Source organism: Bison bison, unplaced genomic scaffold (genome assembly GCF_000754665.1).
Source record: "Bison bison bison isolate TAMUID 2011002044 unplaced genomic scaffold, Bison_UMD1.0 scf7180017864365, whole genome shotgun sequence".
Taxonomy (NCBI): Eukaryota; Metazoa; Chordata; class Mammalia; order Artiodactyla; family Bovidae; genus Bison; species Bison bison.
The window spans coordinates 702,884-719,404 of record NW_011494937.1 but is presented as its reverse complement, the minus strand read 5'-3'; the positions used below and the strand labels follow the sequence as shown (position 1 = coordinate 719,404).

The window sequence follows — 16,521 nt, the reverse complement described above, 5'->3', positions numbered from 1 at the left end:
TTCCGGAGTCTAATGGCAGTGAGGGGGCTCAGATTGAGCCGGCAGCCACAGAACTCCACGGCCATCCCTGCCATCGCTTGTGAGACCTACCGAAAACACACGTGGCTCTAAAAATTAAGGTTAATTAAATTAAAAAGGTTAATTTAATTAAGGTTAATTAAATTAAAAAATTTAAACCTCAGCTTCTCAGTTACCAAACCACATTTCTCAAGTGCTCAGGAGCCACACGTGCTGGTGGCTGCCTTTTTTTGGAAAGTGCAGGCATAGAACATTCCATTCATGACAGAGAGCTTTACCAGTCAGTGCTGTTCTAGAGAATTCCGAGATTAAAAGGCCATCACGTTTCTCAGATGCAGTGGAAGTCCAGTTTTAACAGGCATAAAACAATGACTCATCCTAGGGACTTCATGAAAATGAAAAGAACAAGCTCAAACTTCTGATGCCTTGAATAAGGAGTTCAGGAAAAACTCAGTAAAGCTGAGAACAGTCTCTGTCATCACTGGATACTGGAGCAGCAGAGAGCCAATGCTTATACTTTCAGATTTGTTCAAATGTTAAAAGAAAGTAATTATTTTTGGTTGGGTACGCCATATGAGCTCTGTCCCAGCAACTCTTCAGTTCTGCCCTAGTAGCACAGTGACAGCCACAGAGATGAACAGATGGGTGTGGCCATGTGCCAATAAAACTTTATTTAGACAAACAGGAGGCAGGCCAGGTTTGCTGAGCCCAGCTTTGCAGAGAACACTGAATATTCTCGCACTGGGTCTGCCTTCCCCAAGGGATAAACCCTCATTCTGTAGAATGGTGGGGGTGGTCCTTGCTGAGCCGCAATACATGCACTGCCTTAGGAATCAGTCACCTTAGAGGATGTGGCGATGGAGCTCATCCAGGAGTGGACGTTGCTGGACGATGCTGGGAGGAACCTGTGCAGACACGTGCTGCAGGACAACTGCAGGACCCCGGCGCCCAGGGGTAAGGCTTTTGCTACTCTGGTTCTTCCTGTATGCAGATGCTCTTTTTTTCTTTTTTTTAAATTACTTATTTATTTATTTATGGCTGTGCTGGGTCTTTCTTTACTTGGGGCGAGGGGGACCTACTCTCTGGTTGCGGTGCGCGGGTTTCTCACTGCAGCGACTTCTCTTGTTATGGAGTACAAGCTCTGGGATGAGCAGGCTTCAGTAGTTGTGGCTCCCTGGCTCTAGAGCACTGGCTCGGTAGTTGTGGTGCATGGGCTTAGTGGCCCCACAGCATGAGTGATCTTCCTGGACCGGAGATTGAACCCACCACGTCTCCTGCATTGGTAGGTGGGGAAGCCCTGCAAATGCCCTTTAAGTGCTTACCACATGGCCACAGTGATGCAGTGTGGGTTTCAGAAGGTTTGTCATTCATGGGCTTTCATAGGATAACAGCTGCATGCATTGAGTGGACTTCATTCTGTCTATAGTCAGGGCTTCCCTGGTGGCTCAGATGGTAAAGAATCTGCCTGCATTATGGGAGACTCAGGGTCAGTCACTGGGTCAGGAAGATCCTCTGGAGGAGGGAATGGCTACCCACTCAGTATTCTTGCCTGGAGAATTCCATGGACATAGAAACTACAGAGGAGCCTAGCGGTCTACAGTTCATAGAGGTTGCAAAGAGTTGGACACGTCTGAGTGACTAATACTTTCTCCATGGTCAGGACCTGCATAGGTCTCCTTGAGTTTGGCCTTGGAACGTAGAGAACCTCAGTTCAGAAGGACAGAGAGGAGAGTGTTTGTGGTTTGGGCCCTTGTAAAGGAACCTCATTGAATTCATTAAAAAAAAAATTGAATGTGATTGCTTAGGTCCCCGCCTACTTGCTTGGCTTCAGGAGCTAAGGCCCAGGTGGAGAGTGGGCAGGCTGGGGAAGCATTTATTTTCCTCTGCAAGCCCTTCCTCCCTCGGCCCATATGTCCTTCTCCAGCAGCAGGGACTCCACCATGCAAAGCCAGTCTCGTCTCCCAGGTGGAGCCAAGAGAAGAGCTGAAAGCAGCAGAGCACGGTGTTCTCTGTGCCACGGGTGTGGGTAAGTACCCGGGGGCAGAGGGTGTCGTGACCCACCCAGACTGACGTTGAGGGGTGGGTGCTGCTGGGAAGTGTCCATTTGAGAGTATTTGTAAGATTCTGTATTCTGAGGGGAAATAAGACTGTTTGGGGTGAGTTCCTTTAACTTCTCTTTTTCACTTTCTAACTCTCCTCTAATTGTTGGTTTCAGATTCACGTTGATGTATGGCAGAAACCAGCACAACATTGTAAAGCCGTTATCCTCCAATTAAAAATAAGTTAAAAAAATTTAAAAAAGATCTGTTTCAGTTTCTTTTTTTTAAGGTTTTTTTTTTTTTTTTTTTAAAGTGTATACTGTTTTTAAAATTGGAGGATAATCGCTTTAGTGTTGTGTTGGCTTCTGCTCTTCCACAAATGAATCAGCCACAAGTATACACACACCTGCTCTCTCTTGAAGCTCCCTCCCACCCCCCGACCCCATCCCACCACTCTAGGTTGTCGCAGAGCACTGGTTGAGCTCCCTGTGTTACACAGAACTTCCCAGTAGCTATCTGTTTTACATACGGTAGTGTATATGTTTCAGTGCTCCTCTCTCAATTCATCCCACCCTCTCCTTCCCCTGCTGTGTACACAAGTCTGTTCTCTATATCTGTGTCTCTATTCCTGCCCTGCAAATCAACTTGTCTTTTTTTTTTTTTTTAATTGAGATATTCACACACTGTAAACTTCACCCTTTTAAAGTGTACAGTTCACCGGTTTTTAGTATGTTCACAAAGTTGTGCAACCATCACCACTATCCAGCTCTGGAACACTTCCATCACCTCAAAAAGAAACCCTGTACTGATTAGCGGTCACTTCCCATCCCTCCTCCCGCAGCCCCCAGCAACCGCTAATCCACCTTCTGTCTCTGTGGATTTGCCTGTCCTGGACATTTCATACAGATGGACTCATACATCCGTATCTGTCTTCTTTCACTCAGCATCGTGTTTTTTGAGGCTCCTTCATGTCATAGCATGAGAGGCTTCATTGCATTTTAAGGCCGAATGGCCGTCCTCCTTGTGGAAGGACCACATTCTGTTGATCCATTCATCAGGTGGTGGGTGTTGGTTTTTACTTTTGGTGACTGTGAGTAGTGCTACTCTGAATATTTGTGTGCAAGAAGTTTTGTGGATGTGTTTTCGTTTGCCTTGAGTGTGAGAATTCCACTTAGGTGTGGAATTGCTGGGTCATTTTGTTAAACTTTCTGAAGAACTGCCAAATTGCTTTAAAAAATTTATTTTTTCTTTTTAATTTATTTTTTTATTGAAGGATAATTGCTTTACAGAATTTTGTTGTTTTCTGTCAAACCTCAGCATGAATCAGCCATAGGTATACATGTATCCCCTCCCTTTTGAACCTCCCTCCCATCTCCCTCCCCAACCCACCCCTCTAGGTTGATACAGAGCCCCTGTTTGAGTTTCCTGAGCCATACAGCAAATTCCTGTTGGCTATCTATTTTACATATGGTAATGTAAGTTTCCATGTTACTCTTTCCATGCATCTCACCCGCTCCTTCCCTCTCCCCATGTCCATAAGATTGTTCTCTATGTCTGTTTCTCCATTGCTGCCCTGTAAATAAATTATTCAGTACCATTTTCTAGATTGCATATATGTGCATTAGAATATGATATTTATCTTTCTCTTTCTGACCTACTTCACTCTGTATAATAGATTCTAGGTCCATCCACCTCATCAGAACTGACTCAAATGAGTTCCTTTTTATGGTTGAGTAATTTTCCATTGTGTATATGTACCACAAGTTCTTTATCCATTCATCTGTCGATGGACATCTAGGTTGCTTCATGTTCTAGCTATTGTAATTAGTGCTGCAATGAACAGTGGGATACATGTGTCTTTTTCGATTTTGGTTTCCTCAGGGTATATGCCTAAGAGTGGGATTGCTGGATCATATGGTGGTTTTATTCCTAGTTTTTTAAGGAATCTCCTTACCATCTTTCATAGAGGCTGTATCAATTTACATTCCCACCAGCAGTACAGAGTGTTCCCTTTTCTCCACACCTTCTCCAGCATTTATTGTTTGTAGACTTTTTGATGGCCATTCTGACTGGTGTGAGGTGATATCTCATTGTGGTTTGGTTTGCATTTCTCTAATAATGAGTGATGTTGAGCATCTTTTCATGTGTTTGTTAGCCATCTGTATGTCTTCTTTGGAGAAATGTCTGTTTAGGTATTTTTCCCACTTTTTGATTGGATTGTTTGTTTTTCTGGTATTGAGTTGTATGAGCTGCTTATATATTTTGGAAATTAATCCTTTGTCAGTTCTTTCATTTGCTATTATTTTCCCCATTCTGAGGGTTGTCTTTTCACCTTGCTTATAAGTTCTTTTGCTGTGCAAAAGCTTTTAAGTTTAATCAAGTCCTACTTGTTTACTCTTGTTTTTATTTCCATTACTCTCGGAGGTGGGTCATGGAGGATCTTACTTTATGTCAAGAGAGTGTTCTGCCTATGTTTTCCTCTAAGGGTTTTATACTTTCTGGTCTTACTTAGGTCTTTCATCCATTTTGAGTTTATCTTTGTGTGGTGTTAGGAAGTGTTCTAATTTCATTCTTTTACATGTAGCTGTCCAGTTTTCCCAGCACTGTTTATTGAAGAGGCTATCTTTGCCCCATTGTATATTCTTGCCTCCTTTGTCAAAAATAAGGTACCAGTAGGTGCATGGGTTTATTTTTGGGCTTTCTATCTCATTCCATTGGTCTATATTTCTGTTTTTGTGCCAGTAGCACACTGTCTTGATGACTGTAGCTTTATAGTATAATCTGAAGTCAGGAAGGTTGATTTCTCCAGCTCCATTCTTCTTTCTCAAGACTGCTTTGGCTGTTTGGTGTCTTTTGTGTTTCCATATGAATTGTGAAATTTTTTGTTCTAGTTCTGTGAAAAAGGCCATTGGTAGTTTGATAGGGATCACATTGAATCTGTAGATTGCATGTGGTAATAGAGTCATTTTCACAATATTGATTCTTCCTACCCAGGAACATAGAATATCTCTCCATCTGTTTATGTTGTCTTTGATTTCTTTCATCAGTGTCTTATAATTTTCTGTGTACAGTTCTTTTGTTTCCTTAGGTAAGTTTATTCCTAGATTTTTAATTCTTCTTGTTGCAATGGTAAATGGGATTGATTCCTTAATTTCTCTGATTTTTCGTTGTTAGTATATAGAAATGCAAGTGATTTCTGTACATTGATTTTGTATCCTCCAACTTTGCTAAATTCACTGATTAGCTCTAGTAATTTTCTGATACTATCTTTAGGGTTTTCTGCGTACAGTATCATGTCATCTGCAAACAGTGAGAGCTTTACTTCTTCTTTTCTGATCTGGATTCCTCTTATTTCTTTTTCTTTTCTGATTGCTGTAGCTGGGACTTCCAGAACTATGTTGAATAATAGTGGTGAAAGTGGACACCCTTGTTTTGTTCCTGATCTTAGAGTAAATGCTTTCAGTTTTTCACCATGGAGAATAATGTTTGCTGTAGGCTTATCATATATGACCTTTACTATGTTGAAGTAGGTTCCTTCTGTGCCCATTTTTTGAAGAGTTTTAATCATAAATGGGTGCTGAATTTTGTCAAAGGCTTTTTCTGCATCTATTGAGATGATCATATGGTTTTATCTTTCAATTTGTTAATATGGTGTATCACATTGATTGATTTGCATATATTGAAGAATCCTTGCATTCTTGGAATAAACCCAACTTGACCAGGGAAGTCACAAGTTTGTCTTTTTGATGTGTTGCTGAATTCTGTTTGCTAAAATTTTGTTGAGGATTTTTGCATCTATGTTCATCAGTGACATTGGCCTGTAGTTTTCTTTTTTTTATGTTGTCTTTGTCTAGTTTTGGTATCAGGGTGATGGTGGCCTCGTAGAATGAGTTTGGAAATGTTCTTTCCTCTGTAGTTTTTTGAAAGAGTTTTAGAAGGACAGCCATTATCTCTTCTCTAAATGTTTGATAGAATTCTGTGAAGCCATCTGGTCATGGGCTTTTGTTTTTTGGGAGATTTTTGATCACAGCTTCAATTTCAGTCAAACTGCTTTTGAGATTTGTTGTTCTTGTTTAGTCGCCAAACCATGTCCAACTCTTTGTGACCCCATGGACTGTAGCATGCCAGGCTTCTCTGTCCTTCACCATCTCCCAGAGTTTGCCCAAGTCCATGTCTGTGGTTTTGGTGATGCCATCCAACTGTCTGATCCTCTGTTGCCCTCTTTTGAGATTAAGGACACTAATTTACCTTTCCCCCAGTGGTGGGTGAGGATTCTGATTTCTCCATGTCATATACACACTTTTTGTTTAGTTTTTTTTTTTTAATTTGAAAATATTTATTTATTTATTTGGTTGTGGCAGGTCTTAGTTGCAGCACAAAGGGTCTTTACTTGCAGTGGTGTATGGGATCTTAGTTCCTTCACCAGGGATTGAACCCGGGTCCCTTGCATTGGGTGTGTGGAGCCTTAACCACTGGACCACCAGGAAAGTCACAAGTTTGTCTTTTTTTTTTTCTCTTCTTCAAACTTTTTATTTTGTATTGGGGTATAACCAAGTTAATCTTTATATTGAACATTTCTATGTATATTTCTTGTTTGATTGCTTCTTGTTTCTCTGATAACACACTTTTTGGCAATATCAGTCTAAATCTCCATGGAGGGGACTTCCAGTGGTTAAGAATCCACCTTCCTGGGCATGAGACGCGGGCTCCATACATGGTCAGGGACCTGAGATCCCACATAGCTAGGGCAACTAAGCCCCAGTGCCGTAACTGGAGAGCCCTTGAGCTGCAACTACAGAGCCCATGTGCCTGTGGACCACAACTAGAGAGGCACACGCACTGCAGCGAAAGATCCCGCATGCCGCAGTGAAGACCCAGCACAGCCAAAAATAAATAAATATTAAAAGAAGTCTCCATGAATTCTTTTACCAGGAAAGGCCTCTGGTTTCCACCTCATCCCATCACTGCCCAACTCTACACACAGCCCTAATCTTTAGAATCTCCCTTTGCTCACTGCAGTGGTAAAGAATCCGCCTGCCAATGCAGGAGACACAAGAGACTCTCAAGGATCGGGAAGATCCCCTGGAGGAGGAAATGGCAACCCACTCCAGTATTCTTGCCTGAGGAATCCCATGGACAGAGCAACCTGGCGGGGTCCATGGGGTCACAAAGAGTTGGACATGACTGAGCACACAGCACATTGATACCTTGCTCATTGATACCTTCTACCTTTCAGTATTGTCCCAAGTTTAGGGTCAGTATTAAAAACAAAAAAGGTGTGTGTCAGTTTCATACTATGACTTCTTTCTGAAATAAGGTAATTTTTTTTTTCCCCATTCATTTTAGACTGGGAATCTCAATTTACACCCAAAGAGCCTACTTCTCTGCAGGATATTTCAGAAGAAAACTCATCCTATAATTTGCAGATGGTAAGATTCATGTGGGACGATTCTTCATTCCCTTTCATAGGAGAAGGTGAGGAGTAGCTGAGTTGGATGTGCACACCAGGGCCAGGCAGACACTTGAGCCAAGGTGTTTCCTCCAGGACATGAAGTATCTAGAGGGAGCACCCATTTTGGGTGATTTAGGGTGGGGGGAGTATTGGCTTGGTGTGTGAGAACTCCATAAAGGAGGCGGTTCAGAGTGTGGGCTGTGGGTCACGGGAGATGTGGATAACTAACTGTGGCCCTGTGATTAACAGATACCAGGTAGGCAGATATAGAACCTAGGAAAACACAGAACAGTGTGTTCCTATTCAGAACTAAATGCTCCCAACTTTTCTATAAAAACCTTTTTAGGGACTCCCCTGGCAGGCTAGTGGTTAGGACTCTGCAGTTTCACTGCCAGGGTCTCAAGTTTAATCCCTGGTCGGATTAAGAATATCTCACAAGCTGTGCAGTGCTGCCTGGAACAAAGCAAAAACCTTTCTAGTAAAATATCTCGCAGTGCCTCTGAGGGTTGGTGGTCTACCCTCCAGCCACGGGCCCCCCAGAACCAGAAAAGGGTCAGGTGTGGGCGTCCAGGTCCCTGGTTCAGTCGGTCCTCAGAGACCCTTGGTGGTTGGTGCCCACAGTGAAGTAGGGGAGTTTCCAGGTCTGAAACTGCCAGACCCGCATTGCCCAAATTCTTTTCTTAATTAATTAATTTGGCTGGGTCTTAGTTGTGACATGGGCTTCCCTGTCGCTCAGACAGTAAAGAATCTGCCTGCAATGTGGGACCGACCTAGGTTCAATTCCTGGGTCAGGAAGATCCCCCTGGAGCAGAGAATGGCAACCCATTTCAGCGTTCTTGCCTAGAGAATCACGGGTAGAGGAACCTGGCGTACTACAGTCCGTGGGGTCTCAAAGAGTCAGACATGACTGAGCAATTAACACTTTAGTTGTGACAAGTGGGATCTAGTTCCCTGACGAGGGATAGAACCCAGGCCTACTGCATTGGGAGTGCAGAGTCTTAGCCACTGGACCGCCAAGGAAGTCCCACGGACCCCAAATTCTGATGGTACTACTCCCAAACTTTGGGTCTCTTAGGGTGAGGACAGCCTCCATACCACCTCTTCCTGCTTAGCACCCTCTACTCCTTTTCCCAGGGGCCAGAGCTGGACCTGAAGATAGAGATCAAGTCTGAGATGGAAGAGGAGGTGATGCCTCCAGCTCCAGAGGACTGGTCAGCTCTCCAGCAGTCTTCTGAATATGCGGTAGGCCTGGGAAGTGGTCTGCCAGGAGGGCCCCAGCCCCTGCCAAGAAGGCCCAAGGTTCAGGATATGTCTGTAAGTGGGGAGCCAGGAGGGAGGGAGGAATGGAAGGCCAACTAAATAGGAAATTGGGAACATGCTGGAGACCCAAGCTTAGCTCCTGGTGAGAACTACTGAACAGGCCTTGGTGTTTCTGCACTGAGTGTAAATATCCCCAGCGTGATGTCATGCCCAGGGCAGTCCTGGGGGAGGGGGTGGCACCCAGGATCCAGGTCTTGCCTCTCTGGGTCCAGATTTCCTTCTTCAATCCTTCCATCCTTTCCATGGCCAGGAAACCTGCAGGAATGAGCAGGTCCTGTGACCCAAGGGCTGTGTGGAGAGTGTTCAGGCTGGTAATCATGCTCTGGGCTCAGGGCCTTATGTTTTGGTTCTGAGGTGGAGAGAGTTACAGAGAAGGATACTTTAAGGTGTGCTTAGAGCCCTGCCCTGAGGAGAAGGGGCCTATTCTCCCCTGTCTCCCACCCATCACCTGCCCTGAGGAACCAGCCACATTTGCTTCCCAACCTTCACCAAGTCCTGCCAGCTTTTCCTCCAAAATATAAACTTGCCTCTGACTGCTCCTCCTGGCCCTGGTGCCACCACCTTACCCAGAGCCACTGTTAGTTCTCCTCGACCCAGCCTTCTGCTGGACATGGAGGCCAGAGACATCCTATAGAAAGCAAGTCAGGGGCTTTCCTGGTGGCCCAGTGGTTTAAGAATCCACTTGCCAGTGCAGGGCACACGGGTTCGATCCCTGGTCCAGAAAGATTCCATGTGCCACGGGGCAACTAAGACCGTGTACCACAACTATTGAACCCGAGCTCTAGAGCCTAAGAGCCACAACTATTGAGCCTGTTTTCTGCAAAAAGAGAAGCCACTATAGTGAGAATCCCCTCACCACAACTAGAGAGTGCTGCACACCAGAACTAGAGAAAGCCCAGGCGCAGCAACGAAGACCCAGCACAGCTAAACATAAATAGAAATTAAAAAAAAATATATACAAGTTGGTTCATACACCTTTCCCGAGGGAGTGGCCGTTGGTATAGTAGGGTTCCCGTCCCTTCTCCCACAGCAGGGATTTTCCCCTTGGGAATAGTTTACTAACACCCCCTCATTTGCAGGGCTCCACCCATGCCTCCTGCCTCACCCCTCAGTCTACTGGCCATCTACTGCTTCTCTGTGCCCCAGAATCAACCCCCCACCCTGCCCAGAGGCTGCTTAGATGAGGCCTTCCCTACCCGGGCCCCCTCTGTCTGTCCTGTCTTGGACTTGAAATTCCATGACACTGATTAGCTTTGTGTTGAGGAGTTGTAAACCTGGACGTGGTGAACGAGCCTTGTCCCTCCTCTTAGCATGTTTCCCAAAGCAGGGCCAGTCACACCAGTTCAGTCTGGGTGAACAGGTGTGAGCGGATCCCACCCACGCTGTGACTCTACAATCTGTTCCTGTCACTTTGTCCAGGGGCTGAAGGTGGCTGTGCAGATGCAGAGGGTGGCCACGCCGGAGCCTGCACTGGGCCTCCCCAGACTGTGGAGGGCTGGGGGTGCTGGTGAGTAAGAGCCGATGGAATTACAGCCCGAGGGCCCTCCTGTGTTGTGTTCTGTTGTGTCTGGGAACTTGGATCCACCTTCCTTTCTTCTGACTGCAGTCGTTGTCTTAGGGAGAGAATATATAAAGTCATCTTATTTTTTATGGGCTCCCCAGGTGGCACTTGTGGTAAAGAACCTGCCTGCCAATGCAGGAGACAAAAGAGATGTGGGTTTGATCCCTGGATTGGGAAGATCCCCTGGAGGAGGGCATGACAACCCACTCCAGTATTCTAGCCTAGAGTATCCCATGGACAGAGGAGCCTGGCATGCCACAGGCTGTGGAGTTGCAAAAGTTGGACACGTCTGAAAATGTAGCACAAACAGTATTCCATCGTATATATGTCTTCTTTATCCGTTTCTCTCTCAATGGACATTTAGGTTGGTTCGGTATCCTGGCTATTGTAAATAAGTGCTGCAGTGAACGTTGGAGTGCATGTATCTTTTTTAATTATGATTTTCTCCATGTATATGTCCAGGAGAGGGATTGCTGAGCCATATGGTAGTTCTATTTTTAGTTTCTTAAGGCACCTCCATACTGTTCTCCATAGTGACTGTATCAATTTGCGTTCCCACCAACAGTGAAGGAGGGTCCCCTTTTCTCCACACCCTGTCCAGCATTTATTGTTTGTAGATTTTTTGATGATGGCCATTCTGACAGGTACAAGGTGATAACTTCACTGCAGTTTTGATCTGCACGTCTCTAATGACCAGCGATGCTGAGCATCTTTTTACGTGCTTTTTGGCCATCTGTGCTATAAAGTACTCGTGGAGTACTTGGAGTACTCTTTGCTCTTAAATTACCCTGGAAGGGCTCTAGACTGTCATCCTGTGGTGAGAAGGACACTGGGAAGCAATTGCAGACAAACCCCTGACACCTTCCCCCTGGGGCCTTGCAGTCTGGGGAGTGAGTATGGGGTAGGCGTGTCAGGGGTCCCTAAGGCCACGCCCCAAACTCAGCTACAGTTGTACTCATGGCTCTGATTTAGTCCAGTGAAGGAATGCAAAGCAAAACCAGCAAAGGGAAAAGGCTTTTGGGGTGATGCCTGGAGGAACCCAGGCACAAGCTTTCGGAGTCCTCTCCCAGTGGAGTCACACAGGACACGCTTAATTCCTTCAGCAGCAAGTTGTGACAACACGTGCACAGTGAAATTTACACCGAGGTTCATTATAGACTCAGAGCCCAGGGTTTTCCCTGGGGGCTGGTCATGTAGGCACCATCTGCCCAGCACATATCTAAACTCCAGGCTTCTGGAAAGAAAGCAGGCATCCAACATGGACTGCGTTATTTGTACAGACAGTTTAAGCAGAGTGAGCCCCTCTTATCAGTTAGGGTCAGGGGAACTGTCTCGAAATCCAAGTTCTGGGACTTCCCTGGTGGTCCAGTGGTTAAGACCCCATGCTTCCAATGTAGGGCGCATGGGTTCAATCCCTGGTTGGGGAACTAAGATCCCACATGCTGTGCGGCCAGCTAAGGGCCAGCCTTGCCAGCTGGCCTTGCTAAGGAGAGCAGTCAGGAGGGCTATGTTAACTTTTGTCTGCACAGTAGGGAAGCATGGAACTATGTAAAATGTATTCAGGAGGTCAAGTTGAGATAGTTTGGTGGGTTATGTATACATTCATTTACCAATTTGGGGCACTTATGGGGGGGAACTGGGGGCTTCCCTGGTGGCTCAGCATTAAAGAACCCACCTGCCAATGCAGGAGAAGCATGCTGGCATCCCTGTGGGACACCAGCAAGTGATGGGGCAGGAACTTGAACAGGAGTGGAGGAGGAGGCTGGGAGTTAGGTGCCGAAGCCTGGCAAAGTGGAAGTGTTTAGTTACTCATTCAGGTCCGACTCTTTGTGACCCCAGGGACTGTAGCCTGCCAGGCTCTGTACATGGGATTTTTCAGGCAAGAATACTAGAGTGGGTTGCCATTTTCTTCTCCAGGGAGATCTTCCTGACTCAGGTCTCCCCCATTGCAGGCATATTCTTTACCAATTGAGCCACCAGGGAAGCCCTCCGAAGCCTGGGGTGGTGGGTTTTAAGATAGAGGGATTGGATGACTGAACATTTCTACTAGATCCTCCCTGTAGATGGAGGTCACAGGGGACCCTAGTGAGGTGCTGGTTGTTGAATGGTAGTGTTTTGGAACTGAATACAAGGTGAGGGAATGAGTACAAAGATTGCCCATGATGGGGAACAAAGAGATAAAACAGTAGCCAGAGGGAAAGGTGGAGTATTAGAGCTGTATTGTGGGCCCCCCTCCCACCAGACTATATTGAAGTTCTAACCCTTGTTACCTGTGAACGTGACCTTGTTTGGAAATAGGGTCTTTGCAGATGACATCAGGTTAAGATGAGGTCGTGACCCTAATCCCATATGAATTGTGCCATTTTAAGAAGGGGAAGATGCCTTGTGAAAACAGAGACACGTGGGGGAGAAGGTCACATGACAACAGAGGCAGTGATTTGAGGGACACAGTTATAAGCCCAGGATTGACCTTCACTACCAGAAGCCAAAGTTTTTCCAGTGGTCATGTATGGATGTGAGAGTTGGACCATAAAGAAAGTTGAGTGCCAAAGAATTGATGCTTTTGAATTGTGGTGCTGGAGGAGACTCTTGAGAGTCCCTTCAACTGCACGGAGATCAAACCAGTCAACCCTAAAGGAAATCAGTCCTGAATATTCACTGGAAGGACTGATGCTGAAGCTGTTGCTCCAATACTTTGGCCACCTGATGCAAAGAGCTGACTCACTGGAAAAGACCCTGATGCCGGGAACGATTGAGAGCAGGAAGAGAAGGGGATGACAGAAGATGAGATGGTTGGATGGCATCACCAACTCAATGGACATGAGTCTGAGCAAACTCCGGGAGGTAGTGAAGGACAGGGGAACTTGGTATGCTGCAGTCCATGGGGTTGCAAAGAGTCAGATACGACTAAAGGATAACGACAACAACCTTAAGCCAAGAAAAGGCAAGGAATGACTCAGCCGGAGTTTCAGAGGGAGTTTGGCCCCGCTGACGGCTTGATCCTGGACTTCTGGCTGCCAGAACCCTGAGAGAATACAATTCTGTTGTTCTAAGCCACCCAGTTGTGGTATTATTATTATTTTTTTAATAGCTGCCCTGGGAAACTGATAACATGGGATCAGGATTGGACATGGTTCAGATTTAATGACTGAGGGAAAAGTCCCACTGAGAGAGGAAGTGGGGGTATAGGGAGATGGGATGGCGGGCATCACTTCTCCTCTGTGGCAGGCCAGAGTGAGGAGCCTGGTGTGGGGGAGGAATGTTATCGATCTGAAGACAGGAAGGGAAGGACACTTCCTTCTCAGGCAGGCTCCCAGGGAAGTGGTGGTTTCTCTGTGCTTGGCTTGTGGTAAGTCCTGGGCGGTACCAACCCTGCAGAGTCAGGACAGAGGAAGGGGCCCTGCAGTCAGGGAGGAACGGCTGACCCAGGGCTGAGTCAAGGGGGAGAAAGGAGTGCTTTAGAAACTTCAGAGTCTGTTGGTGAATCGAGACTGTGGCTTCAGAAATTTGGAATGGAGGAAATGTGTGTGTGTTTCTTTTCTTTTTTTTAAAGTACTCGTTAACATTAAAAATAAAAACGTTTTAGTTTTTATTGGGGTATAGACAGTTAATGATGTTGTGATAGTTTCAGGTGAACAGTGAAGCTGAGTCATATACATATAGGACTCAGCCATATGTATACATGTATCTATTCTCCCCCAAACTCCCCTCCCATCTGGGCTGCCACATAACATTGAACAGAGTTCCATGCGGAAGCATTTGATGACATTTAATGAATTTCCCACCATGTGGCTTCAAGCTGGTGTGGTGGTGTTCAGTTGCTAAGTCCTGTCCAACCCCTTTTGACCTTATGGACTGTAGCCCGCCAGGCTCCTCTGTCTCTGGGATTTCCCAGGCAAGAATACTAAAGTGAGTTGCCATTTCCTTCTCTGCAAGCCCCTCCCACACCCATAGTCTTCTTCTCAGATCTTCTGCTGTAGAATTTGGCCTTCATGATGACAGGCTGCTTTGGGAGTTTTTTTTCCCCCAGATCTTTCTGATCACACCACATCAGTGATAGGGACAGCTTCGGTCTTGTTCTCAACAGTACTTATCTGGATCTTCTCACCGACCAAGGTTAACAGTTTATCAAGTTTGACAGTTGGACAGAGGCTCTAGTTCCTCTTTAAGTGGTAATGCCTTGTACCGACTTTCCCAAAGTCTCCTGCATGATATTCATCCAAGTTGATCCTGTGGTGAAGCAGGCCACCAGTGTTAGCTCAGCTTCCTGGGTGTTTCCCATTATGCGGGCGTGGCTCATGTGGCCCCTAAGTTTTCGGGTCTTCCTTAGTCTGGATGGCATATTGGTGTCTGAGATGAAAGAGCTGTGTGTGTTTCTGTATATTTCTGTGTGTTTGTATGTGTGCTTGTGTATGTGTGGTGCGTCTCTGTGTATGTGTCTCTGCACGTAGTGTATGCATGTGTGTGTACTGGTGTGGGTGAGTGTGCCCACGTGCCCAAGTAGCTGTGGGTGTTTGCAAGCGTATGTGCATGCTTGTCTCAGTGTACAGTACATGTGTGTGTGTTTGTCCAAGGGAGTGTGTGCACCTGTGGTCACTCACAGTCAAGGTGGGCAGCCTCAGCCCTGCTGCTGAGACCCTCATGGCTCTCCTATTCTCCTGCAGCTCTGTCCGCTCAAGGCCCTGCCTGGCTCCAGAAGGGGAGCATAGAAGAAGAAGCCATGACTCCTGGGGGACTGACCACCTATCCACAGGTAAGCAAGAAGTCCTTGCTCTTCTTGCTGCTTTGCCTCCTTGTCCCCTCCCCGTGTCTGGGAGCTTTTCAATCCCACAGGGCTGGTGTCTAGGCTTCCAGGCACTGGGCCTCTAGTGGTGGGTGAGCAGTGACTTCACTTGCTGGACCCTGGGGTTAGGGGCAAGGATTTCCAGGCTAGTTGTTGTTTTATTTTAAATCATTTATTTATTTTTGCCTGCACTGGGTCTTTGTAGCTGCGCTCAGGCTTTCTCTAGTTGCAGCGAGCAAGGGCCACTCTTCGTTGCAGTGCACGGGCTTCTCATTGCACTGGCTTCTCTTCTTGTGGCGCATGGGCTCTGGGTGCATGGGCTTCAGTAGTTGTGGCACGTGGGCTTAGTCACCCTGTGGCATGTGGGATCTTCTTGGACCAGGAATTGAACCTGTGTCCCCTGCATTGGCAGGCAGATTTTTACCCACTATGCCACCAGGGAAGTCCTGGCTAGTTGTTAGTAGCTAAGTCATGTCATGAAGTTGAGGTCCTTGGCTGCCACACTTCGGGATGCTCTCATTTTTGGAGGGAAGAATAGATGGAGAAAAGTTCCAGTTCTGAGGCCTGAGCTGAGGGACCTTAGAACCATATCTGAACATCCTGTGTGTGGGAGTCTCCCTTCCCCAGGCCTGCAAGCCCCTCACTGTCCTCTCGAGTCCTGGGGGCGCTGGCCTCTGGCTGAACCCCTGAATGTACATTTTAGGAGCCAGTCACCTTCGCGGATGTGGCTGTGCTGTTCACACCGGAAGAATGGCTGTTTCTAGACTCTGCCCAGAAAAGCCTCTACAGAGACGTGATGCTGGAGAACTACAGGAACCTGGCCTCTGTGGGTAAGGCCAGCCTTGCTGCTTCATGCACACATTCTTGCAGCCACTGGGGGTTCCCAGAACTGTGCTGGTCTGGGGAATCCAGAGGTGAAGAGACAGACCGGTGAAGAGATAGCACCTCATGGTGCTCATTATGGTCTTGTGGCTTCCTTATGGAAATGAAGGCCTGTCTGCTCTCCCTGGGCTCCTTAAGTGCCTCCTTGAGCCAGGCCCTGGGTTGTGGGGATTAGAGAGCCCTACTGTTCTTCGGGACCCATTGAGGGAGCTTGCACTTTAGTTCCTTTGTGAAGGAAGCCTACATCAGAATGTAGGCGTGCCCTTTTTGCTGTTCCCATCTGCATTGACCCTGAAGACTTTAGAGTATCAGCCCCAGTTGCGTGGCAGGCACAGTCTGCTCACACCCTGTATCTTTTCCCATGAGCAGGTGATCAACTCTGTAAAACCAGGATGTCTTCCCATTTGGAGCAAAGAGAAGAGCTGTGCGTCACCGAGAGAGGGATCTTCCCAGGAGCCCACTTAGG

The 16,521-nt window shown here is 46.6% G+C and overlaps 1 protein-coding gene and 1 pseudogene across 1 annotated transcript in view; one reads left to right on the top strand and one right to left on the bottom strand.

Annotated features, from left to right (window-relative positions):
• Positions 1-16,521, top strand: part of ZNF333 (zinc finger protein 333) — a 28,659-nt gene that overhangs the window by 8,897 nt on the left and 3,241 nt on the right. The window contains exons 3-10 of the mRNA XM_010855422.1: positions 849-972; positions 1,943-2,044; positions 7,404-7,486; positions 8,644-8,823; positions 10,249-10,336; positions 15,055-15,143; positions 15,877-16,003; positions 16,425-16,521. Coding sequence (XP_010853724.1) covers positions 849-972; positions 1,943-2,044; positions 7,404-7,486; positions 8,644-8,823; positions 10,249-10,336; positions 15,055-15,143; positions 15,877-16,003; positions 16,425-16,521 — 890 coding nt within the window. The remainder of the gene's footprint in view (positions 1-848; positions 973-1,942; positions 2,045-7,403; positions 7,487-8,643; positions 8,824-10,248; positions 10,337-15,054; positions 15,144-15,876; positions 16,004-16,424) is intronic.
• On the bottom strand, positions 13,653-14,752 carry LOC104999878 (annotated as a pseudogene).